General features: G+C 48.9%; 1 protein-coding gene across 8 annotated transcripts; it reads left to right on the top strand.

Annotated features, from left to right (window-relative positions):
• Positions 1-39: 39 nt before the first annotated feature.
• On the top strand, positions 40-25,396 carry SFXN2 (sideroflexin 2). Of its 8 annotated transcripts, none has more exons than XM_017944279.3 (14): positions 40-176; positions 11,332-11,392; positions 11,572-11,645; positions 13,027-13,212; positions 13,402-13,572; positions 15,160-15,258; positions 16,053-16,128; positions 16,457-16,542; positions 18,363-18,423; positions 18,792-18,858; positions 19,500-19,549; positions 19,842-19,891; positions 22,036-22,083; positions 23,827-25,348. In XM_017944279.3, the coding sequence occupies exons 4-14, from the start codon at positions 13,052-13,054 to the stop codon at positions 23,924-23,926; spliced, it is 969 nt and encodes a 322-aa protein (XP_017799768.1). In that variant the 5' UTR covers positions 40-176; positions 11,332-11,392; positions 11,572-11,645; positions 13,027-13,051; the 3' UTR covers positions 23,927-25,348. The 8 variants fall into 8 exon arrangements, 6 of the variants coding, with proteins under 6 accessions (XP_017799768.1, XP_021799319.1, XP_017799767.1 ...); XM_021943627.2 differs by lacking the exon at positions 11,332-11,392 and adding an exon at positions 1,739-1,834; XM_017944278.3 differs by lacking the exon at positions 11,332-11,392.

The raw sequence follows: 25,396 nt of genomic DNA, 5'->3' as shown, positions 1-25,396 counted from the left end.
GCTAGGACCTGGGAGTGGAGAAAGGCTGCCCACGTGGCTGGCGGGAGCCTCCAGGCCTGGGATTGGTCGAAAAGGAGGGGCGTGGGCGGGCATGGGGGCGGTTCCCCCGCCCAGGTCTCTCCCCAGGCCAGGTTTCTAAGGCGGACTGTAACTGGTGACATTTGTCCCGGGACCAGGTAAGGGGCCTTGGGACGAGGGCGCTCACCCTGTCTACCTCCAATCCCCACATCTCGGGAGGGAGCTGAGATTTCTGTCCTGACTGTCCAGGCGGGGCTGCAGCGCGGGCTAGACTTCCGCCTGCAGAAGCCACGTGGCGCGAGGAGTGTGCCCTGGGGCTGCAGATGGGCCCCTCTGCTCTGATCCCCATTGCCTGCGAGTGCCAGGCCGAGGGGCTGGGGCGTTACGAGCCGTCCGGGATAGGGGAGTACCGATGGGGGGAGACCGTCTGTCGGAGGGCAAGAAGCAGCCTGGGGCTGGCCCTGAGCCCTGAGGTGAGCTGAAGCACAGGTGAAAGGCGTTTTGGGGATTGGCCCAGTTTTTGTTTTGAGACAGGTTGTCGCTCCGTCGCCCGGGCCGGAGTGCGGTGTCGCGATCTCGGCTCACTGCAGCCTTCGCCTCGCGGGCTTAAAAGCGATTCTCCCGCCTCAGACTCCCGAGTAGCTGGGATTGCAGGTGGGCGCCACCACGCCTGGCTAATTTTTTGTATTTTGTTTTTGTAGAGACGGGGTTTCGCCATGTTGCCCAGGCTGCGCTCGAACTCCTGAGGTCAAGCGATCCGCCCGCCTAGGCCTCCCAAAGTGCTGGGACTACAGGTGTCCCAAAGTGGTGAGCCACCGTGCCCAGCCTCTGGCCGGTTTTGCTAAGCTGCTTTGGACCGGACCGTGCACCATCTGTAGTCCTGGAGGAGGCAACAATGAGCCTGCATTTTCAGCCAAGGAAGAGCAAGAAGGGTACTGGGGTGGGTTGGGAAGTGCTACCTCCCACCCCTTTCCTGATGCAGAGGACTATAAGAAGAGTTTGCACAAACGTGTTAGGCCCTGTTCTAGACGCTGGAGACACAGCAGTGGACAAAATCAGCCCGTATGGAAATTACATCCTTCCTAATGAAATACGTTTCATACCAAATTTCATTTCATTTTCACAACCCCTATAAATTGGTAATTGCGGCCAGGCGCAGTGGCTCATGCCTTTAATCCCAGCACTTTGAGAGGCTGAAGGGGAGGATGGCTTGAGCCCAGGAGTTGGAGACCAGCCCGGGCAACACAGTAGGACCCTGCCTCTACAAAAAAAAATTTTTTTTTTTTTACTTAGCCAGAGGTTCTGTGGCGCACTTGTAGTCCTAGCTACTCAGGAGGTTGAGGCTGGAGGATTACTTGAGCCCAGGAGCTATTATCACACCACTGTACTCCAGCCTGGGTGACAGAGCAAGACCCTGCCTCAAAAAAAAAACTGAAAACAAAAACCAACATCTGCTGTTTGCATACCTGCTTCAGATCCTTAGAGAGAAAAGCAGTTCAGAGCCTTGACTAAGGAGGTGATGAATGGAGGTGATGATATAGGGACACAAACCCCTATAATCTACTCATCCGTAGACTGTTAGCCCTTTTATGAAAAAGGCAAGGCAGGTCGCTCTTTCTAAGTTGTCTGGTTTCTAAAAGCCCACTTGCCTTGGAGTCAGATGAGTATCCATAAGCCTATACCTGGGCCTGCTCCTGTAATTATTACTCTCATTTTCCAGCTTGCTCTAGGCAGCCTTGACCCTAATCCTTGCCTGTCTCAGTGGTCTTTGTGTCTGACCTTCTGGGGTCTTTGGCTACCTTGATCTTCCTCTGATGTAAGTACCAGCGATATGCTTCGTTTTTCTCCCTACCTGGGGCTACAAACAGGAATCTTGTGCACTTCTGCTTTTAAGAGGATACCTCAGAAGGAATTTGGAAGCTTGTTTTCTGATCTCTGATACCATTTGTCAGAGAAAATCTCTCTCTGGGAAGGATGAGCATTATGTCAGCATTATGTAGTAGTCTATTTCTTTTTTTTCTCTTTTTTCCCTCTCTTTCTTTCCTTTTTTTTTTTTTTGAGGTGGAGTTTTGCTCTTATTGTCCAGGCTGGAGTGCAATGGCGCGATCTTGGCTCACCACAATCTCCACCTCCTGGGTTCAAGCGATTCTCCTGCCTCAGCCTCCCAAGTAGCTGGGATTACAGGCATGTACCACCAGGCCTGGCTAATTTTGTATTTTTAATAGAGATGGGGTTTCTCCATGTTGGTCAGGCTGGTCTTGAACTCTCGACCTCAGGTGATCTGCCCGCCTTGGCCTCTCAAAGTGTTGGGATTACAGGTGTGAGCCACTGTGCCAGGCCTCTTTCCTTCTTTTTTAAGGAGTTGGCAAGTAGGCTATAGTGGATAGAGGACCTTGGGGAAGTAAGTAAGGCCTTAGCTGTTGTCCAATCTTTGAGGACTGGATCTGTTGATTGTTGGTGTTTATATCTGCTGCAAGTACTTAGTGCAGGGCCAAGTGTACCAAAAATGCCCACCGTGGTGGCCCAATCCGTGTGCACTTTCTAGGCTTCAGTTTCCTTTCTGTAAACTGAGATCTTAGATCACTTGTCTTCAAGCTGTGACATTCTGTTTTTTTTGGAGACGGAGTCTTGCTTTGTCACCCAGGCTGGAGTGCAGTGGTGTGATCTCTGGTCACTGCAACCTCTGCCTCCCAGGTTCAAGTGATTCTCCTGCCTCAGTCTCCCTAGTAGCTAGGATTACAGGTGCCTGCCACCATGCCTGGCTAATTTTTTGTATTTTTAGTAGAGATGGAGTTTCACCGGGTTAGCCAGGATGGTCTTGATCTGACCTCATGATCCACCTGCCTTGGCCTCCCAAAATGCTAGGATTACAGGCGTGAGCCACTGCGCCGGGCCTCAAGCTGTGACATTCTCTAATCCTAGGAGGGAGATACCATTAAATCACTGGTCTGATTTTGACTCCTACCTTGTTCCTAGTAGTGTAACCATAATCCTTCAGAAGTGGGGCTACCCTGGACATGATGATGACCTTTTTAGGGAAGACTAGATGTGGCTTGTGTGGGAGGAGGGACAGTAACTATGGAAGAAAATTTAGAGACCGGTATGACTCAGCTCAGGCAAGGTAGACAATTTGCAACTTCATGAAAGAAAGCCTGCTCTTGCCGGGCACGATGGCTCACGCCTGTAATTCCAGCACTTTGGGAGGCCGAGGCGGGCGGATCACCTGAGGTCAGGAGTTTGAGACCAGCCTGACCAACATGGAGAAACCCTGTTTCTACTAAAAATCCAAAATTAGCCGGGTATGGTGGTACATGCCTGTAATCCCAGCTATTAGGGAGGCTGAGGCAGGAGATTCGCTTGAACCTGGGAGGTGGAGGTTGCAGTGAGCCGAGATTGTGCCATTGCATTCTAGCCTGGGCAACAAGAGTGAAACTCCATCTCAAAAAAAAAAAAAAAAAAAAGCCTGCTCTTAGTTCTGTAACCTAGGCAGGTTCTGAGTTTGACTTAAGAGAGGTGGTATCCTTGATGCCAACAGACCCAAGAAGTTGGAATACATTTCAGGTAAGCAGTGAATATTCTTCGAGGGCACGTGAAAGATGTAGCAGGAAACATCACAGACATGATCCCTATGCTCGTGAGCCTTACAGTCTGTCAGGGGAGGCAGACTTTACACGAATCACAGTCAATGACAAGAAGGTGACAATCACAAATGCCCAGCATGCTGCAAAGGACAGGATGCTGTAGGAGTATATATCACAGAAGGACTTGAGTTTGTCCTGAAGGAGTCGGGGAACAGTGCCCATTGGGGTACAGTGGGTGTGTGGCAGAAATGTTCCAGACAGATCGTTTAGGTTTTTTTTTTTTTTTTCCGGCTTTATGTTTTATTTAAGACAGGGACTCTGCAGTTTCTATCCTGACTTTAGTTAAGAAGGCAAAGGCTCTTGTGTAAGTAGCAAATGTTTAGTTTACCCCTTGATGATAGTCCCTCCATTCTGAGAAGCAGAGGACTTTTCAATGTTGCGTTAAGGGGAACAGAGATGTCAGAGAAGGTCTGGCGCTGTGTGTACGCGTGTGCTGAGGGGCAGGCATAGCATTTTGCTCAGTCAGGCTGTCTCCAGTGTGCGTGAGCCTGGGGCTCTGTAAGCCAAGGCAGCATGTGGTCAGCCAGCCAAGCTGACTCCTTTTAGGTTCATGTAGAGCCTGGGAAAGTGAACTCTTTCCCCTCCTCCCATTCCTGCTTCAGTTGGGACTGAGAGAAATGCCTTTGGTCTTTGAACCAGCCTGCAGGAGGCCAGGTGGCAGGGGAGAGGGGAAGTCTGAGTTTTGGCAGTGGACTCTTTCTGTCTGCCTTCTGACTTCTCTGGAGATTGCTGCTTCAGAGAAGCATCAGGGCCAGGCTAGGGCGCTGTGGATACTCCATGTTGAGCCTCTCCTCTTGTCCCTGGTCCTTCCTCTTAGGAAAAGGTGTACCCCAGCATATCAGCTTCCTGATGTCTCTTCCGCCTTAACGAAAAAAATCTAAAAATTGACCACCACTCTTCCTTCCCCAACTCGGTCCCTCCTGCCTCTTTTCTTGAACTGGAACTCCTGGCCTCCCAAAGTGCTGGGATTACAGGCCTGTCTGTGCCTGTCTCCACCTCCTTTCTCTCTTCTTTCTGGTGGTTCTTCCCATCTTTGGGGGCTTCCTTTTCTCAGCTTCTTTTTTTTTTGAGACAGGGTCTTGCCCTGTTGCCAAGATGGAGTGCAGTGGTACCATCTTGGCTCACTGCAACCTCCACCTCCCAGATTGAAGTGATTCTCCTGCCTCAGCCTCCCAAGTAGCTGGGATTACAGGCACCTGCCACCATGCCCGACCAGTTTTTTGTATTTTTAGTAGAGGCGGGGGTTTCACCATGTTGGCCAGGCTAGTCTCGAACTCCTGACCTCGTGATCCACCTGCCTCGGCCTTCCAGAGCGCTGGGATTACAGGCGTGAGCCACCATGCCTGGCCTCGGCTTCTTTTTTTTTTTTTTTTTTGAGACAAAGTCTCACTCTGTCGCCCAGGCTGGAGTGCAGTGGCACAATCTCAGCTCACTGCAACCTCCGCCTCCTGGGTTCAAGTGATTCTCGTGCCTCAGCTTCTTGAATAACTAGAATTGCAGGTGCCTGCCACCATGCCCAGCTAATTTTTGTATTTTTTTTAGTAGAGATAAGGTTTCACCATGTTGGCCAGGCTGGTCTCAAACTCCTGACCTCAGGTGATCCACCCACCTCGGCCTCCCAAAGTGCTGGGATTACAGGTGTGAGCCACCAACCATGCCTGACCTCAGCTTCTTAAATGTTCTGATTTTTCAGGGTTTGTCCTCAGCTCTCTCTTCTTCCCATTCTGTGTGTGTTCTCACTGGAAAACTTTATCGTAAATCACCTCGATGCTGCTGACTCCGTTTTTTCCTTCTAGCTCTGACCTCTGTTTTCTTTCAAGCCTGAATACCCAGGGGCTGATGAACTTCTTATTCAGCAAATACTTGAATATTGTGCTAGGCACTGGGGTGACAGTGGTAAGCAAAATGAACATACCACCTCACTTTACAGGTGAATTATTTAACTTAGTTAAGGTGTTATTTCTAAGAAAAAGACAAAATGACCTAGTAGTAGAAGCTATAGAAGTAAATCTGAAAATTATTTGTACAAAAAAAAAAAAAAAAAGGACAAATAGGTACTATTCAGTGAAGAGAGGAAACACTGGCTTTTGAGTATGGTGTTTGGAAAGGACCTGAGACAGGATGCAGCCTATTGCATTTGAGAAAATCCTGGCCAGGCTTGGTGCCTCACACTTGTAATCCCAGCACTTGGGGAGGCCGAGGCGGGTGGTGGATCACGAGGCCAGGATATCGAGACCATCCTGGCTAACATAGTGAAACCCTGTCTCTGCTAAAAATACAAATCGTTAGCTGGCTGTGGTGAGGTAGGAGAATCGCTTGAACTCAGGAGGTGGAGGTTGCAGTGAGCCGAGATCGCACCACTGCACTCCAGCCTGCAGCCTCAGTGACAGAGCAGGACTCCATCTCAAAAAAAAAAAAAAAAAAATCCCATGGCAGGACTGGGGGTGGTGGCTCACTCCTGTAATCCCAGCACTTTGGGAGGCCAAGGCAGGCAGATCCCTTGAGCTCAGGAGTTGAGACCAGCCCGGGCAACATAGGGAGACCCTGTCTCTACAAAAAATACAACATTAGCCGGGAATGGTGGCACATGCCTGTGATCCCAGGTACTTGGGAGGCTAAGGTCAGAGGATCTTTTGAGCCCAGGAGGTGGAGGCTGGGGTAGTGAGCCATGATCATACCACTGTACTCCCTGCCGGGCAACAGAGCAAGACCCTGTCTCAAAAAAAAAAAAAAAAAAAATAGGCCGGACGTGGTGGCTCACGCCTGTAATCCCAGCACTTTGGGAGGCCGAGGCAGGCGGATCACGAGGTCAGCAGATCGAGACCATCATGGCTAACAGAGTGAAACCCCGTCTCTACTAAACATACAAAAAAATTAGCCAGGCGTGGCAGCGTGCGCCTGCGTGCGCCTGTAGTCCCAGCTGCTGGGAAGGCTAAGGCAGGAGAATAGTGTGAACCCAGGAGGCGGAGCTTGCTGTGAGCCACGATCTCGCCACTGCACTCCAGTCTGGGCGACAGAGCAAGACTCCGTCTTAAAAATAATAATAATAATAATAAATAATCCCATGGCATTTGAAACTCAACATGGAGAAATCAAGCTTACTATTAATATTTTGTCCCTCAAAGCCAATTTTTCTGTGCTCTCTCGGTTAGCACCTATCACCCAAGTCAGAAACCCTGGATATCACTCTGGATATTTGTCCTGTGTCAACTCGAATAAGCTAAACAAGACTCCCCGGATTCCCTCTCTGGTATATTCCAGTTATAGTGGCTACCCAGGAGCACACATGCACCATCTTCCAGCTCTTCAGACGAACAGTAATCTGGGTGCTGCTGTGAGGGGATTTTGCAGATGTAATTAAATTCCTCAATTGTTTGGCTTTAAGTTAATCAAAAGGGAGATTATCCTGGGTGGCCTGACCTAATCAGGTGGAAGCCCTTTAAAGGAGGGCTAGACCACCCCTGAACCCCCTCTGAGGTTCTGGACTCTGAGCCATTACCCACGTTGCTCCCTCTCCCCCGGGGATGGTCTGTTGCTGGCTGCCTGCCCTGCTGACTTCAGGATTGCCTACCCAACAGCCACAGTTATGTGAGCCAATTAGCTAATTCCTTGTGATAAATCAATTTCTATATTTTATCAATATTATATTATGTCAGCTTTATATATATTTAGGCCAGGAGTGGTGGTGCATGCCTGTAATCCCAGCACTTAGGGAGGATGAGATGGGAGGATTCCTTGAGCCCAGGAGTTTGAGATTAGAGTGAGCTATAATTGCACCACTCCACTCCACCCTGGGCAACAGGCTGAGACCCTGCCTAAAAAGAGAAAAAAAAATTATAAAGTTTATATAGATAGATCAATATATATTTATAATATATAAAGTTATATATTTATATATAATTTTGTATAGCTATATGAATTATTTATGTTTATTATGTTTACATATTATATTTAAATAATTCATATCTCTATATAAATAAATTTATATATTATAAATATATGTTGATACATCTATAAATTTTTAAAAATCATATTTATATAGATATATAATTTATATATTGATGTAGATATAGAAATTATTTATATATTTATAAAATATATATTATAGCATACAAATATATTTTAGAAATACATAAAATATGTATATGTGTGTGTCATAGGCCAGGTGCAGTGCCACGCACTTGTAATCCTGGCACTTTGGGAGGCCAAAGCAGGCAGATTGCTTGAGCTCAGGAGTTAGAGGAACCCCATGTTGCCCCATGTTATGTTTTGGTATCTACCTATCTGTCTGTCTGTCTGTAATCTACTGATTCTGCTTCTCTGGTTGAACCCTGACTGATACAGTGTTCCTTTTATACCTATTGCTTAGCAGATCCTAAGATTCCGCTTCTTTGAAAGATTCTCTCCTGTTCATCTCTCCTTTGAGTGCACCTGGGTTCATCTGAGCCCTATGTCTTCTTGCCTGGATTATTGGGGTTCCCTTCCAGCTGGTCTTCCTGCATCCCGTGAAGTCTGGGCACACCCTGTTTATTCTTACGACTACCCAGTTTGTTCTTGGTAAACTACATATCTGATCTTGTCACTCTTCTTAAAATCTTTCAATGACTTCCTGAAGTTTTCAGGCAAAAATTTAAAAGCCGCTGGGCGCGGTGGCTCAAGCCTGCAATCCCAGCACTTGGGGAGGCCGAGACGGGCGGATCACGAGGTCAGGAGGTCAAGACCATCCTGGCTAACACGGTGAAACCCCATCTCTACTAAAAAATACAAAAAAAACTAGCCGGGCGAGGTGGCGGGCGCCTGTAGTCCCAGCTACTCGGGAGGCTGAGGCAGGAGAATGGCATAAACCCGGGAGATGGAGCTTGCAGTGAGCTGAGATCTGGCCACTGCACTCCAGCCTGGGCGACAGAGCGAGACTCAGTCTCAAAAAAAAAAAAAAAAAAAAAAAATTAAAAGCCTCAGCTTTTTTTTATGACTCCGTTTTCTCTCCTCTCTTAGTGTATCAATTATACTTCTTTTGAAAACCTTTTTAGCAGTTGCCCAGGAGTTTGCAATATATATTTATGACTAATCCAAATCCACTTTCAAGTAACACTATACCACTGCATGGAACGTGCAAGTACCTTGGAATGGAGTCCTCCCAATTCTCCCTTCCCGTCCTTGCTATTACTGCTGTCATGGATTTCTCTGATCCATAAACTACAATCACCAAAAAATTGTTGCTACTATTATTTTAAACAAATATATCTGTTTGTTAACTGTTAACAATTCAGAATAAGAGAAATAAACATTTTTACTTATTTTTGTTTGTTTGTTAATGTTTTTTCTAAGACAGGGTCTCACGCTGTCATGCAGGCTGGAGTGCAGTGTCACGATCACAGTTCACTGCAGACTTAGCCTTAGCCTCCCAGGCTCAAGCAATCCCCCCATCTCAGCCTCCCAAGTAGCTGGGACCACAGGCACATGCCACCACGGCTGGCTATGTTTTTTTCTTTTTTCTTTTTGTAGAGACAGAGTCTCACTATGTTGCCCAGACTGGTCTCAAACTCCTGGGCTCAAGTGATGCTCTTGCCTTGGCCTGCCAGAGTGCTGGGATTATAGGTGTGAACCATTGCCCATGACCAGAAGAACTTCTTCTAATATCTTGTAAGTCAGGTCTGCCAGTGACAAATTTCCTGTTTTGTTTGTCCAAGAAAGCCCTTTTTTTTTTTTTTTTGAGACAGAGTCTTACTCTATCACCCAGGCTGGAGTGCAGTGGCTCGATCTTGGCTCACTGCAACCTCCGCCTCCTGGACTTAAGCATTCCTCTCACATCAGCCTCCCCAGTAGCTGGGACTGCAGGTGTGCACCACAACACCTGGCCAATTTTTCTAGTTTTTGGTAGGAAAAAAAATACAAAATGAGGTTTCACCATGTTGGCCAGGCTGGTCTCAAACTTTTGAACCTCAGGTGGTCCACCTTCCTTGGCCTCCCAAAGTGCTGAGATTACAGATGTGAGCCACCATGCCTTGCCGACTAGAATTTTTTTTTTTTTTGGACAGAGTCTCACTCTGTCACCCAGGCTTGAGTGCAGTGGCATGATCTTGGCTCACTGCAACCTCTGCTGCCCAGGTTCAAGTGATTCTCCTGCCTCAGCCTCCTGAGTAGCTGAGATTACAGGCACCTGCCATCACGCCTGGCTAATTTTTATATTTTTAGTAGAGATGGGGTTTCACCATATTGGTCAGGCTGGTCTTGAACTCCCAACCTCAGGTGATCCACCCGCCTTGGCCTCCCGAAGTGCTGGGATTATAGGCATAAGCCACCGCGCCCGGCCCCGACTAGAAATTTTTTTTTTTTTTTTTTTTTTGAGACGGTATCACCCAGGCTGGAGTGCAGTGGCCGGATCTCAGCTCACTGCAAGCTGCCTCCCGGGTTCACGCCATTCTCCTGCCTCAGCTTCCCGAGTAGTGGGACTACAGGCGCCCGCCACCTCGCCTGGCTAGTTTTTTGTATTTTTGGTAGAGACGGGGTTTCACCGTGTTAGCCAGGATGGTCTCGATCTCCTGATCTCGTGATCCGCCCGTCTCGGCCTCCCAAAGTGCTGGGATTACAGGCTTGAGCCACCGCGCCCGGCCTTAGAAATGTTTTAAGGGATATAAAGCAGTTAGTACTTGAGATGGTTCTTCTGTAAGATATGGAGATAGGTGGAAATGGGTAACGACCAACAGGATCAGATGGTATGCACCCCCAAATAGTAATTCCAATGATCTATGAAGACGAACATTCCCACACCATCCCTCACCACGGACTCAGTGTTTCTCAATGCGAGACAGAATTCATGTGTGGAGGATCTGAGTCCAAGCCCTTCTATTGTGTAATTGCATTAGTATTATTTGTTTTTTGTTTTTTGTTTAACATTTACTTTAGATTCAAGGGTACATGTGTAGGTTTGTTACATAGGTTAACTTGTATCACTGGGGTTGTACAGATTATTTCATCACCCAGGTACTAAGTTTAGTACCCATTAGTTATTTATTCTGATCCTCTCCCTCCTCCCACCCTCCACCCGCAAGTGAATCCCAGTGGGGTCTGTTGCTCCCCTTTTTGTGTCCATGTGTTCTCATCATTTAGCTCCTACTTATGAGAACATGTGATATTTGGTTTTCTGCTCCTGCATTAGTTTGCTGAGGATAATGGCCTCCATGTTCATGTCCCTGCAAAGGACGTGATCTCGTTCTTTTTTGTGGCTGCATAGTATTCCATGGTGTACATATACCACATTTTCTTTATCCAATCTGCCATGGATGGGCCTTTAGCATTTCGACAATTTCTGTTGACACATGTTCAAGCTCACTGATTCTTTCCCTGGCCATGTCCAGTCTACCGATGAGTCTATCCAAGACTTTCTTCATATTTATTACAGTATTTTTGATTTCCAGCATTTCCTTTTGATTCTTTCTTGTTTCCATCACTGCTTACATTATTTGTCTGTTGTCCACTTTTCCCTTCAGAGTCCTTAGAATATTAACCATAGTTTTATTTAAATAATTAATAATTTTATTTATTATTTATTTATTTATTTTAACCATAGTTATTTTAAATTCCTGGTCTGATAAGTCTAAAATCTCATATCTAAATCTGGTTCTGATGCTTGGCCTGTTTCTTCAAACTGTTTTTTTTTTTTTCTTTTTAGTATGCCTTGTAATTTTTCACTGAAAGCTGGACATGATGTACCCTGTGAAAGGAACTGAGGGGTGAGGTTTTGTTTATCTAGGTTATGTTTACTGTTTGCTGTAGCTATAGGTATAAAAGGCTAAATTTTCTTCTGGTGTCCTTGTTCTTGTCTCCCCTACTGTCTATGGGTCTCTAGAGACTTCTTAAATAGTGCCTAAGACGTGTTACTCTTTTTGTTATCATCCTTGTAATGATACAGGAGCCCTGCTGGTGCAGCGGTGACGTGAGGGAGTGGAGGGATCTACAGTCCTGTGATGAGGTCTCAGTCTTCTGGTGAGTCTGTTTCCTGAACCTTCAAAAGAGATTCTCAGTCTCCCCTTGTCCTCTTTAGGTGAGGCAGGAAGGCAAGAGGTGGCTGGAGTTCTCCTTCCCTGAGTCAGTTAAGTTCTGGTAAAACCCAAGATGGTTAGGCTCTGGTAAAATAGTTTCCCTCAAGGGTAGACTTTGTTAAGAAGAATGAAAGGGCTGGGCATGATAGTACATGCCTGTAGTCCCAGCTACTTGGGAAGCTGAGGTTGGAGGATTGCTTGAGCCCAGGAGTTCGAGGCTGCAGTGAGCTATAATCATGCCTGTCAATTACCATTCACTCCAGCCTGGATAAAATAATGAGACTCTGTCTCTAAATAATAAAAGAGGCCAGATGCGGCAGCTTACACCTGTAATCCCAGCACTTTGAGAGGCTGAGGCAGAAGGATTGCTTGAACCTAGGAGTTTGAAACCAGCCTGGGCAACATAGTGAGGTGCCATCTCTACAAAAAATATAAAAATTAGCCAGGCATGGTGGTGTGTGCCTGTAGTCCCAGTTACTCAGGAGGCTGAGGCAGGAGGATCCCTGAACCTGGGAGGTAATAGTTGCATTGAACCATGATCATACCACTGCACTCCAGCCTGGGTGACAGAATGAGATCCTGTCTCAAAAAAAAAGTAAAATTAAATTAAAAAAAAAAAAGAACAAACGGCTTTGGAGTTTTTGTTTTGTTTTGTTTTGTTTTGCTTTTCCCGCCCGAGAAGGAGTCTTGCTCTGTCACCCAGGCTCAGGCTGGAGAGCAGTGGCATGATCTCAGCTCACTATAACCTCCATCTCCTGGGTTCAAGCAATTCTCCTGCCTCAGCCTCCTGAGTAGCTGGGATTACAGGCGCCTGGCACTGCACCCGGCTCATTTTTGTATTTTTAGTAGAGATCAGGTTTCACCATGTTGGCCAGGCTGGTCTCAAACTCCTGTCCTCATGATCCCCTCACCTCGGCCTCCCAAAGTACTGGGATTACAGGCCTGAGCCACCGCACCGAGCTGGCTGTTTTTCAAAATGACTACTTTTCCCATCTCCCTGCCAGAAGCACCCCGGGGTATTATACTGTTTAATGGGTGGGCTTTTGTTCCCAGAGCTCCCCAAGCACAGGCACTGTATTGTCCCCTTTTGCAGTCCCTCCTGCAGTATGGTTAAGCACAGAGCTGACCACCAGCAGGCCCTCAGGAAACACGTGTTGGTGCCCAGTTGCTCAATCTGATGACCATTCACTGGGGCCCTCCCAAGCCGAGTCAGACGATGCCCAGTAGCTGGCGAGAGCAGACCATCTGCAACAGTGGGAGGTGCTCAGGCCCTCTGCGGTGGGCTTTGATTTAGGGGACAGTCCTCTTCTTCCTCTGTCCCTTAGGTCCACAGTTTTATGTGTGAACAAGATGGAGGCTGACCTGACTGGCTTTAACATCGATGCCCCCCGTTGGGACCAGCGCACCTTCCTGGGGAGAGTGAAGCACTTCCTAAACATCACGGACCCCCGCACTGTCTTCGTATCTGAGCAGGAGTTGGACTGGGCCAAGATGATGGTGGAGAAGAGCAGGTGAGTGGTTGGGGAAAGGGCTGGAAGTAGTAGGGTAACATTGATGGGGTCCTCTTGGGTGGAGGTGGAAACTGAAGATGAAGGAATAGACAGAACTCTTAGGGCTGGGGGCTGGGAGAAGCGAGAGTAGGGAGACTGGGAGATGTTGATCAGGCAGGATGGTGACTGCCTGCTGTCCTTGGGTGGCAGGATGGGGGTTGTGCCCCCAGGCACCCAAGTGGAGCAGCTGCTGTATGCCAAGAAGCTATATGACTCGGCCTTCCACCCCGACACTGGGGAGAAGATGAATGTCATCGGGCGCATGTCTTTCCAGCTCCCTGGCGGCATGATCATCACGGGCTTCATGCTCCAGTTCTACAGGTGGGACTTGGGGGCAGGGCCGTGGGAGGTACAGCTGCCTGGATCTGCTGGTCAGGGAGCCATACTGTGATAATAATAATAGTTCTCTTGATTGGTCACTTACCAGATACCAGGCACTATGCTACATTCTTTGCACGTATTGCTTCATTTAACCCTCTCAACAACCCTACACTATAGGTACTATTGTTTCCATTTTATAGATGAAGAACTAGAGTTCTACAGAGGCTGAAGAACTTGTCCAAGTTTAAACGGGCAGTAAATACGGGTGCCTGGATTTTAACTGAGGCAGTCCTATGTAGAACCCTCAACAAATAAGTTACCCCAATTCCTTCTTTAAAAAGTACTTTTTCCACATTGATTTTAATTATGTAACAACCAAACAAAACAATAGGTAGTCCCTTTCTTGGCTTGGCTGAGGAGAGAATAGACCGCCTCTGTAGCTGCTGGATGTGCGACTCTTCTTCCCACCTCTTCCTTCCTCCCCTGCGTCCCCTACCCCATGCATTGATTGGTTCAGCTATTGAGCTGGGCTTTGGGCCAGGTGTTGGGAATGTAAAGGCTTCAGTAACCCCCCCATCAAGGAGCTCCCAGTTTTGTTGAGGACACCAAGAAGTAAACAGTTACAGTACAGCTTGGTAAGTGGTAGGTTGGGGGAAGAACATGGGGTTGTGGAAGCAGGAGCATGGAATGACTTACTCTGTCTCAGGAGGGGCAGGGAAGGGTTGGGAAGGTTCCAAGGAGGAAGTGATCTCTCTCAACAGAGCAGGGTTCGGCCACGTATGAAAGGAGGAGGGGGAGATATTTGAGGCAGAGGGGTCAGCCTGCACAAAAACCCAGGTGCATAAAACAGTATGGGAACAAGCAAGGCATGATGGCTCATGCCTGTAATCTCAGCCCTTTGGGAAGCCGAGGTGGGTGGATCACCTGAGGTCAAGAGTTCGAGACCAGCCTGGCCAATATGGTGAAACCCCATCTCCACTAAAAATACAAAAATTAGCCAGGCGTGGTGGTGTGTGCCTGTAGTTCCAGCTACTTGGGAGGCTGAGACAGGAGAATTGCTTGAACCTGGGAGGCAGAGGTTGCAGTGAGCTGAGATCGCACCACTGCACTCCAGCCTGGGTAACAGAGCGAGACTCCGTCTCAAAAAAATAAAAAATAGGCCGGGCGCGGTGGCTCAAGCCTGTAATCCCAGCACTTTAGGAGGCCGAGACGGGCGGATCACGAGGTCAGGAGATCGAGACCATCCTGGCTAACATGGTGAAACCCCATCTATACTAAAAAAATACAAAAAACTAGCTGGGCGAGGTGGCGGGTGCCTGTAGTCCCAGCTACTCGGGAGGCTGAGGCAGGAGAATGGCGTAAACCCAGGAGGCTTGCAGTGAGCTGAGATCTGGCCACTGCACTCCAGCCTGGGCGACAGAGCGAGACTACGTCTCAAAAAAAAAAAAAAAACTAAATAAATAAAAAATAAAAACCTAGTATGAGAACAGTGTGGGGACCTGCAGATCACGTGCTTTGACTGGCGTGCCCTCAGGACTCCCTGCCATCTGACTTCTCTCTGCCTCTCCTGGCCTTCCTCACTGGTAGGACGATGCCGGCGGTGATCTTCTGGCAGTGGGTGAACCAGTCCTTCAATGCCTTAGTCAACTACACCAACAGGAATGCGGCTTCCCCCATATCAGTCAGGTAGGAGACCTGAGCCCCAGGCTGTCCTCGTGCCTCCCACGAACAGCTTTTCTAAAGAGTTCTGGGCTGGCAGTCCTTCCTGGGCAGCGCCTGCACCGAGCAGGTGACCAAGTTACCATTTCCCAGGGTTTGGAAGTATTTTCTCAAGCTGAGTAGGAGTGGATCTTCTTCCTAGACCAATTCCAAATGTGTTTATTCATTCATTCTCTAAATATTTCTTCTTGAGTGTGTATTATGTGCTGGGGATGTGCATGGTTCTACATTCTGGGATACATTGTTAAGATGTGTGGTTGGGCCAGGCACGGTGGTTCACACCTGTAATCCCAGCACTTTGGGAGGCCGAGGCAGGCGGATTGCCTAAGATCAGTCTCAAAACAAACAAACAAACAAAAAACACCCAGAAAACCAGGGTTGCAAGGCAGAGAACAGCAGAACTGTGTCTGTGTAGTTAGGCCACTTAGAGCAATCCCTTCTGTGGAGACGACATTTCAACTGTGTCCTGAAGGTTGAGGGTTGAACGACCCAAGAGCCCAGGGAGCCCCTCGCCGCATAAGGAGCAGCCATATGCAGAGGCTCTGAGGCAGGAAGGAACTTGGTGTGTTCACAGTACTGAAAGAAGGCCAAGGGGGCTGGGGCTCTGTGAGCGAGGGGGAGAGGGTCACAGATAAGGCTGGGGACAGATCCTGTGCGGTTTTCAGGCATGAAGCCTCACCAGCCGACTTTCTCCCTCAAGCCCGTGGTTTGGCCCTCAGCTGGCAGGCGCCCCACTCCCAAGCATCTCTCTCCTCCCCCAGGCAGATGACCCTTTCCTACTTCACAGCCACAACCACTGCTGTGGCCACGGCTGTGGGCATGAACATGTTGACAAAGGTATGGTCTGGGGCTGCTGCAGCATGGTGGCCACGCGGGGGCAGCAGAGTCCTAGGGAAAACAGCCTTCCCCCAGGGACAGTTCCCCAGGCTGGGTGAGCTGGGAATAGCCAGAGCCCTGCTAGCCAAGTGATGAGAAATACACCAGGGCTGTCCCCAGGTTGGTTCTTCTTGAGCCTTTGAGGGAGTTTGGGGTTCCCAGAGTGGGTGTCTGGATGTGTGGCAGTAGCAAGGCCTAATTTTCTTTTTTGTATTCTAGTTGTTCAGCCCCCTCCCCTCGCATCTTCCAGTGCATCTCAACAACTCCTACTATTCCCTTCCTCCAACAGAAAGCGCCGCCCTTGGTGGGCCGCTGGGTGCCCTTTGCCGCTGTGGCTGCGGCTAACTGTGTCAATATCCCCATGATGCGACAGCAGTGAGTATAGGCCCCCTTTTCTCCCTACAAACCACAAGATTAGCAGAAAAGGGGCAAGAAACCAAAGCAGTGGGTGGCTTCTGGGGACTGCGGTGGGCATGGGGAGGGCTGCTGGGCTGAGCCTCTGAAGGGCCCTGGGATTGGCTGCTCCCCTGGTGATGGCCCCGTGAGTGGTGGGTGACCGGGTTAGGCTGTGTGTTTGAGTCCCGTGGGAGTCCTCTCCTGGGTGATGTGGGATGGGAACGACAGGGTGGACCTGTGGAGTTTTACACTGGATTATGTCCTTTTGGACCTGTGTTAAAATTGTGAACTCCTCCTACTTCCCAAGCCCTGGGGATGGCATACAGAATGAAAAGTATCAGGCTGAGGCGTCTAAAGATAGCACAGAACCCACAAGCTTTGAAAGAAGCCAGAGGAGTAGACAGAAATTTTCCAGGCACCCAACTCTAAACTTTTCAGGAGAAAAGGTAAAGGAGAAACTTACTAAGTCTCACAGTTCTTATTTCTTGACTAGAGAAATCTCTGTTATGAGGTTTTAATGATGTAATTATATAAAGCACTCAAAATAGCACCTGGAACATAACAGATGCTATGTAAGCGTTCACTGTTATTTCTACCATTGTCATCATTATCAATATCTACAAGCCACATTTTCTTGGGACTACCGACAAATGGAAAATGTTCACACTAGCCTTTGTAGAAGGAGTGCTACCAGAATAGTTGTGCACACATGCTGCTCTTCTTATCTTTCCTTCCCCATCCAGTGAACCTTTCCTAACAGGAGAATGAGTCCCTGCCACCTACCGGGGCTTGGGTTGAGTGCTGTCAAGAACTGGCCTGAGAAGAATAGCTGGGGTGAGCTGGGTGCGGTGGCTCATGCCTATAATCCCAGCACTTTGGGAGGCTGAGGTGGGAGGATCACCTGAGGCCAGGAGTTTGAGACCAACCTGGCCAACATGGCAAAACCCCATCTCTACTAAAAATACAAAAATTAGGGCCGGGCACAGTGGCTCTCGCCTGTAATCCCAGCACTTTGGGAGGCCGAGGTGGGCGGATCACGAGGTCAGGAGATCAAGACCATTCTGGCTAACACAGTGAAATCCCGTCTCTACTAAAAAAACAAAAAATTAGCCGGGTGTGGTGGCGGGCGCCTGTAGTCCCAGCTACTCGGGAGGCTGAGGCAGGAGAGTGGTGTGAACCCAGGAGGCAGAGCTTGCAGTGAGCTGAGATTGTGCCACTGCACTCCAGCCTGGGCAATAGAGTGAGACTCCATCACAAAAAAAAAAAAAAGAAAAAAATTAGCCGGGCATGGTGGTGCACGCCTGTAATCCTAGCTACTGGGGAGGTTGAGGCAGGAGAATCACTTGAACCCAGGAGGTGGAGGTTGCAGTGAGCCAATATCACGCCACTGCACTCCAGCCTGGGTGACAGAGCACGATTGTCTCAAAAAAAAAAAAAAAAGAATAGCTAGCGTAATCCTTACCAGGTCCTGTAAAGTGGCGCCAGGATGATCCCCATTTTGCAGATAAGCAAAACTGAGGCTTTGGGAGGGTTAAAGACTGCTCAAGGTCACACACATACGCTGCAGTTTCAGGACTCAACCCAGACAGTCCGGGCCCAGGGCCAGCGCTCTCAGCCACTGCCCTAGATCGCTCCTAAGATACTGCTCATTGGAGTGCAGAAGGAAGGTCAAAGGCCCAGGCTACAGGAGGTGGCTTTCTGGAGCTTAAGCGGCCTGGCCTTGGTCCCCTGGCATGTCACGTGGCTGGCAGGCTTCCATCACCCCTTTCCGAAGTCCAGTAACTCCTGTCTGTGTTTAGGGAGCTCATCCAGGGAATCTGCGTGAAGGACAGGAATGAAAATGAGATTGGTCATTCCCGGGTGAGTAGAGGCCTCCCTTTGGGGTGGGAGGAGGAAATTCCCTTTCATACCCTGTCCCCTCCTTAGTGGTCACAGTGGGCACCATTATAGAATTGAGAAGGCTTCTCTGACTTCATCCTCACTCCCTGTCAAATTTTCCCCATGTTTCTGTGTTCAGAACAGGCCCCTTCTGTCCTTTCTCCATCATTTCTGGTCCATAAAAACCTAGCTAGGGGTGAGGGGATGAAGTGAGGTCACTTAGCACTTGGAGGGTCCTTCTCTTCCCCTTTACCATCTCAGACTTGGCCATGTTGCTGACCCAGCCCCCTGGTGCAACCCATGTACACTGGATACATCATTTCTGACAACTTACTATTTTCTGCCCTCAGAGAGCTGCGGCCATAGGCATCACCCAAGTAGTTATTTCTCGGATCACCATGTCAGCTCCTGGGATGAGTAAGATGGGGAAGCCCTTCCATCCTGGGGAACCCTGTGACACAGGGTGGAGGTCTCAGCCACACTCAGGTTTTGGGTGGGAGGTAGGGCCCACCCTCTACAGCTGTGCTTCTCAAACTGCTTTGCTTGATTGCTGCAAGCCTAGAAGAACCATACTAATCCCTAGAACATCAGTTCATCCAAGGTTTGGGGTAGAAAGTTATTTTCATTTTATTAATATTTGTCAAGCATTTGTGTTTAATGTGTAGACAGTGTGGGGTGCTAGGAAGAGTGGTAGAGAAAATAAATTCCCTGCTTTGGTTTGCTTCCAGCAGGGGGCGTATTGCAAAATTTGTTTGCATGAGCTTACAAATGCATTTTTGAGTTTTGACAAGGAGGCTTTGGACCTAGCAGCACATATTCTCCTGTTATCGCAAGCGTGCAGATTGAGAAGCCTGGGAAGCACTGTTGTGCCGGGACTTTGGGGAGAGAGGTTGGGGGTGGCCATGCCTACTTACTCTTCTGTTCTGCCTCATGGTGAAGTATTTTCTGGAGCTTCTGTTGAAGGAGAGGGAATCACTTGGTTCCTAGTCTGACTTAAGAGGAAGTCCTAGGGAAAGCCTCCCAGCCCTCCCCTCAGCTTCTCCCCTGGTCTCTTCCAGTCTTGCTGCCAGTCATCATGGAAAGGCTTGAGAAACTGCACTTCATGCAGGTATGTAGGGTTTGCCTTGGCATTTTCCCTGCCCAGAGTGCCTCCAGTCACATCTGTCCCTGGGGATGCCTGACATCTCACTCAAGCCCACACCAGTCTCCACTGGCCTCTTGTTTAGACATCATGGCCAGTTTCCTGACCTGGTCTGCAGAGAACAAGGCCTTCTTTGAGGGCCAGGGGGTCCTTGCCTGTGGGTTTTTCTACCTGGCTGATCCATGGCAGAGCAGGGATGGGGTTCACCTTATGGCATAGAAGTACCATGTGGATCTGTCTTTTATCTGTTTTTATACAGAAAGTCAAGGTCCTGCACGCCCCATTGCAGGTCATGCTGTGTGGGTACTTGTAAGTATCATGTTTTGATGGTTTGGGTTCTGTGTGGCTGGAGCACTCGAGATGTGTCATCTTGTCTAGCCTGTGTTGGAGAACGTGTACTCCTTTACCTGACTTTAAAAGTGGTCAAGCTCAGAATACTTATGGTCCATCTGGAAAGCTCTTGCCCCATCTTTTGTGAGGGCTTCAGGCTGGCTAGACTTTACGCACATGTCCATGTAGGAAGTCCAGTGCTGAGGTGCCCTCCCATCCGAGGGTCTCTCCTTTGACCTTAAGTCTGGAGCAGGTTTTTTTTGTTTTTTGCGTTTTTTTTGAGATGGAGTCTCACTCTGTCTCCCAGGCTGGAGTGCAATGGCACAGTCTCAGTTCGCTGCAACCTCCACGTCCCAGGTTCAAGCAATTCTCCTGCCTCAGCCTCCTGAGTAGCTGGGATTACAGGCATGCACCACCACGCCTTGCGAATTTTTGTATTTCATCATGGTGGCCAGGCTGGTCTCAAACTCCTGACTTCAAGTGATCCACCTACCTTGGCCTCCCAAAGTGCTGGGATTATAGGCATGAGCCACTGTGCCTGGCTGTCTGGAGCAATTTTACAGAAGAGATAAGAATGAGGAGACATAGCTTTGGCTGGGACCGTCACGTGTCCCAGACTCACACAGCAGGGAAATGCTACCAGTCACGTCAATGTTCTTGGGTATCTGCCATTAACTGGAGAAGTCCTAGCATTCACCATGCATTTCAGGGCCATGGGACTAATGACAGCAATACTAACAGCTAACGTTGACTGCATATTTTCTCTGTGTCCCCACTGAACCCAATGCTTCACACCTATAATTTCACTTAATTTTCCCAACCTTAGAAATCTACGTATTATTATCATCTCCTTTTACAAATCAAGAAACTGAGACTTAGAGTAAGAAACTTGCCCAAGGGTATATAGCTGGTAACTCCTGGAGCTGAGATTTGATCAACAGTCTAACATTATGCTTTGCCAACTTCTGCTAATTGAGTAGTGACCATGGGCTGGGTGCTTTACATACATATCTCATTGAATCCTCACAGTAGCCCTGCAAAGTAGGCACTGCAAAGTGGGCTGCAGTAGCCCCAAAAAGTAGGTTGTCCTCCCTCTGTGCCTCTGAGGTAACTTGCCCAAGATGGCACAGCTAGTAAGTGGTAAAACTGGGATACCAACCCAGGTCTGTCAGAGTCCTGCATCCTGTAAGACCTTGCCTCCCAAACCCTGGTCCACGCCAGCATCATTGGCATCCTCTGATAACTTGTTAAAAGTAAAGACTCTGCAGCCCTTCCCCAGACCCCCTCAGTTGGGACCTGCATTTTAATAAGCCCCTGAAGTTATATGCTCAGTGAAGCTGGAGAAACTGCCTTTCACTGTGCTCTGACAGCCTAGGTGTTCAACTAATAAAGAAGCAGGTCTCAGAATCCACAGATTCACTTCTTCCCCTCCATAGGGCCCCTCCCCCTCCTGGTCGCTCCTCCCACTACAAGTCAATCTTCCCCCTCCAAGTTGCTCCTCTCGCTCCTCATCGCTCCTCCCCTCCATGTCCTTCCTCCCTCTCCATGTTGCTTCACCCCATCCAGTCCAAGTCGTTCTTCCCACTCCAAGTAATTCCTTCCCTCCAAGTTGCTCCTCCCCCTCCAAGTCGCTCTTCACCCTCCAAGTCATTCCTCCCTCTCCAAGTCACTCCTCACTCTCCATGCTGTTCCTCCAAGTTGCTCCTCTCCCTCCATGTTGCTCCTCCCCCTCCATGTCCCTCCTCTCCCTCCATGTCCCTCCTCTCCCTTCATGCGGCTCCTCCCCTCCTTGTCGCTCCTCCCCCTCCATGCCAGCAGTGCCTGGGCTCCTTTGGCCCACCGCTCACAGTCCCTGTTTACTTCATTGTCTTCTTCCTCTGCCTGAACAATGCAGTAAAGGGTGGGAATGAGTGATGGGGGTTGGGAGGGTACTGGTTTCATCCCCCTGCCAGAATGAGTATCCTCGCACTGCGGGAACAGGAGAAGGGTTGGAGGGAAAGAATATGGGGCCAGCTGGGAAGGCAGGCCAGGTGCCTGGGCATTGCTCCTTTCCCTTCGGGATAGGGGATGGGCGGGCCTGTGGGGAGATGTCCCCTGATGCTTTGGTTTCTCCTTTCTTGCAGCCTCATCTTCATGGTGCCAGTGGCGTGTGGGCTCTTCCCACAGAAATGGTATCTGCTGTTCATTCCTTACTTGGTTTAACTGACCGCCCTGCCAGTGTGCTCCCTGATCTGCCTGCTGTTCAGAAGGAGACAGGGAAGGGGCAGGAAGGGCAGCACCTGTCTGAGGACAGGTGTCCATCAGCCTAAAGGCTGGGCCTCTTAACCCTGGTGAATTTTGGTAAACCAAAACAGATCTGCGAGGGGCGGGAGAAGCCAGGGGCAGGAATAAGGTTGCTCCCTCCCAGTGGAGCAAGGACTACCTTGGAGAGAAAGTCGGGGAGCAACAGGAGACTTTCTCTCCCTGCCGGCTGGGTTATTAGGAAGCTCTCCTCTGGCTGGATCTGGTTTTTCACTTTTTTTTTTTTTTTTTTTTTTTTTTGAGATGGAGTTTCACTCTTATTGTCCAGGCTGGAGTGCAGTGACACTATCTTGGCTCACCACAGCCTCTGCCTCCCGGTTCAAGTGATTCTCCTGCCTCAGCCTCCGGAGTAGCTGGGATTACAGGTGCCTGCCACCATGCCTAGCTCATTTTCTATTTTTTTTTTTTTTTTTTTTTGAGATGGAGTCTTACTCTGTCGCCAGGCTGGAGTGCAGTGGTGTGATCTTGGCTCACTGCAACCTCTGACTCCCTGAACGATTCTCCTGCCTCAGCCTCACGAGTAGCTGGGATTACAGGCATGCGCCACCACGCCCCGCTAATTTTTGTGTTTTTAGTAGAAACGGGGTTTCACTATGTTGGCCAGGATGGTCTCAATCTCCTCACCTTGTGATCCGCCCGCCTCCGTCTCCCAAAGTGCTGGCATTATGTGTGTGCGCCACTGCACCTGGCTTCGTTTTGTATTTTTAGTAGAGACGAGGTTTCACCATGTTGGCCATGGTTGCTCTTGAAATCCTGACCTCAGGTGATCCGCCCGCCTCAGCCTCCGAAAGTGCTGGGATTACAGGCATGAGCCACCGTTCCCCACTGGTCTTTAACACTGAATAAGGGGGCCAGTCGTGGCGGCTCACGCCTATAATCCCAGCACTTTGGGAGGCCGAGTTGGGTGGATTTCGAGACCAGCGTGACCAACATGGAGAAACCCCATTTCTACCAAAAATACCAAATTAGCCGGGCGTGGTGGTGCATGCCTGTAATCCCAGCTTCTTGGGAGGCTGAGGCAGGAGAATTGCTTGAACCTGAGAAGTGGAGGTTGCAGTGAGCCAAGATTGCACACCAGCCTGGGCAACAAGAGCGAAACTCTATCTCAATAAATAAATAAATAAAGGGACAAGCAGAGGACTGAAAACCAAAATCCCTCTATTTCCTTTGTGTGTCCAAGAAGGAGGAAGCAGGGAGAATGGATGATGGAAAAGGGAAGGGATACATCAGACTGTGGGGCGGTGGGTGACTGGCCCCAGGAGACAAGCGTAGCTTGAATATATACCCAGACGATTCCAGTCTCCCCTTCCTAGTATTCTAGTTCAATACTAGTTCCATGGTCATCTGCTAGACATCTCTTGTGTCCCAAGCACTGTGTTTGTAATCTTGTGGAGAAGATGGAAGTTGAAACGAAGAACCATAGCCCAAGGAGGATGAAGTCAGGCCTGAGTAATGGTAAAGCAACATTGTGGTATACAAAGGCCAATAATAATCCTAGTTGGAAAAATCAGGAGGGCTTCTTGGAGGTGATATTTGAGTTGGGCTTCATCTGAGGGTAACTTACTGCTTGTCCCCGGTGGCATGCTCATAATCCTCTTCTGCTCTCTTTTCAGTGAATTGCCCATTTCCTATCTGGAACCAGAGCTCCAAGACACCATCAAGGCCAAGTATGGAGAACTTGAGCCTTACGTCTACTTCAATAAGGGTCTCTAAATGCCCCACCTCAGCAAGGACCAGTCTATTCCCATATTCACCAGCTCCTTCTTAGCTACATGCACACTTGTGTCCTCCTTCCTCTTTGCCAACAAGGCCCGAAAGCCAGGATAGATTGGGGGGTGGGACAATGAATGCCTCATGCTTACACCCTAGTACTGGTTGATTGGACCTCAGGGGAAAAAAGTGAAAAAGGGTAGCAAAGGCCAATGTCTTCTAGCTGCTTCCTCCTTAACCCCTGTCCCCTGGAAACCAGAAGCTGAGGCCCTCTCAGGGAGGAGACACCAAGCAAATCATTTGGAAAAGTTAGGAAACCTTTAGGATTCTGGTTCCAGCCAGGATTGAGGAAAAGACCTTGGATCAAAAGGAAGCTCCTGTATCTCTTCTTCACTTCTCCTCTCCCGAGCAATGGAACCTTTTAATCATGTAATTCTAGCCGAACTCAGGAAAAAGAAGGGGGAAAGGACTCTGTCCCCTTGGGGCTCATCTCCACCCTTCCCCATCCTCCTCCTCGTTGGCCCCTGGACAGACAGCTTTTTTTTTTTTTCCCCCAAGATGGAGTCTTGCTCTGTCCAGGATGGAGTGTAGTGGCACGATCTCAGCTCACTGCAACCTCTGCCTCCTGGGTTCAAGCGATTTTCCTGCCTCAACCTCTCAAGTAGCTGGGATTACAGGGCACCCGCCACCACGCCCGGCTAATTTTTGTATTTTAGTAGAGATGGGGTTTCACCATGTTGGCCAGGCTGGTCTCGAACTCCTGACCTCAGGTGATCCGCCCGCCTCGGCCTCCCAAAGTGCTGGGATTACAGGCATGAGCCACTGCACCCAGCCCGTACCGCTTTTTTGGGAATGCTGCTAACCTTGAAATGATCAGACACCTAGGAGTTATTAGTGCTAAAAAGGGGACCGTGCAAGGCAGCAGAGTTACATGGTTCTTCGAATCATGTCTGAATCTATTCTTGGAATCTTCTGTATAATAAGGGAAGTTCTCTTTCCCCACTGCCACATATGTCTGTTTTAAAAGATAAGTCCACTAACTGTGTGTAAAAATGATATATGTAGGCATTAACCATACACTTTAATGGGTATAATTTCCTGCCTGCTTCCCTTCCTCAGCCCAGTAGGTTAAACAGCAAAGAAAGACTGGTGTGTACTGAATAGGAAAGGGAAGTTTTATTTGGAACCTTCTGAGAGGAAATCAACCAGGACCAAAAAGCCTTAAAGGACACAGAGCAAAGCACAGCCACTTCCCTTCCCCAGCTTGGCTGCCCTAGGTGATTTCTCAAGCTCCTTGGGGGACTGTTGTTTCTCATCTGGAATCAATGTGTATATGAGTTTTGTCTGGTAGGATTGCTCTCTCTGTCCAAATGATATCACTGTGAACTGAATAAATTTGTTGAAAGAGCACATAGGCACACACACGCACACAAACTGTAAACTAAGTTAATAAAGCCTGAATGGAAAGCTGGA

Source organism: Papio anubis, chromosome 11 (genome assembly GCF_008728515.1).
Source record: "Papio anubis isolate 15944 chromosome 11, Panubis1.0, whole genome shotgun sequence".
Taxonomy (NCBI): Eukaryota; Metazoa; Chordata; class Mammalia; order Primates; family Cercopithecidae; genus Papio; species Papio anubis.
The sequence above is the reverse complement of the archived record's forward strand: the minus strand, read 5'-3'. Positions and strand labels throughout refer to the sequence as shown.

What these genes read in the sequence shown, in the direction of transcription:
- SFXN2 (XM_009215264.4), top strand. Translation starts at nt 13,052, where the DNA reads ATGGAGGCTGACCTGACTGGCTTTAACATCGATGCCCCCCGTTGGGAC. An exon ending in ATCCCCATGATGCGACAGCA is followed by an intron (nt 16,543 to 18,362) that starts GTGAGTATAGGC and finishes GTCTGTGTTTAG; the next exon opens with GGAGCTCATCCAGGGAATCT. An exon ending in AGAAACTGCACTTCATGCAG is followed by an intron (nt 19,550 to 19,841) that starts GTATGTAGGGTT and finishes GTTTTTATACAG; the next exon opens with AAAGTCAAGGTCCTGCACGC.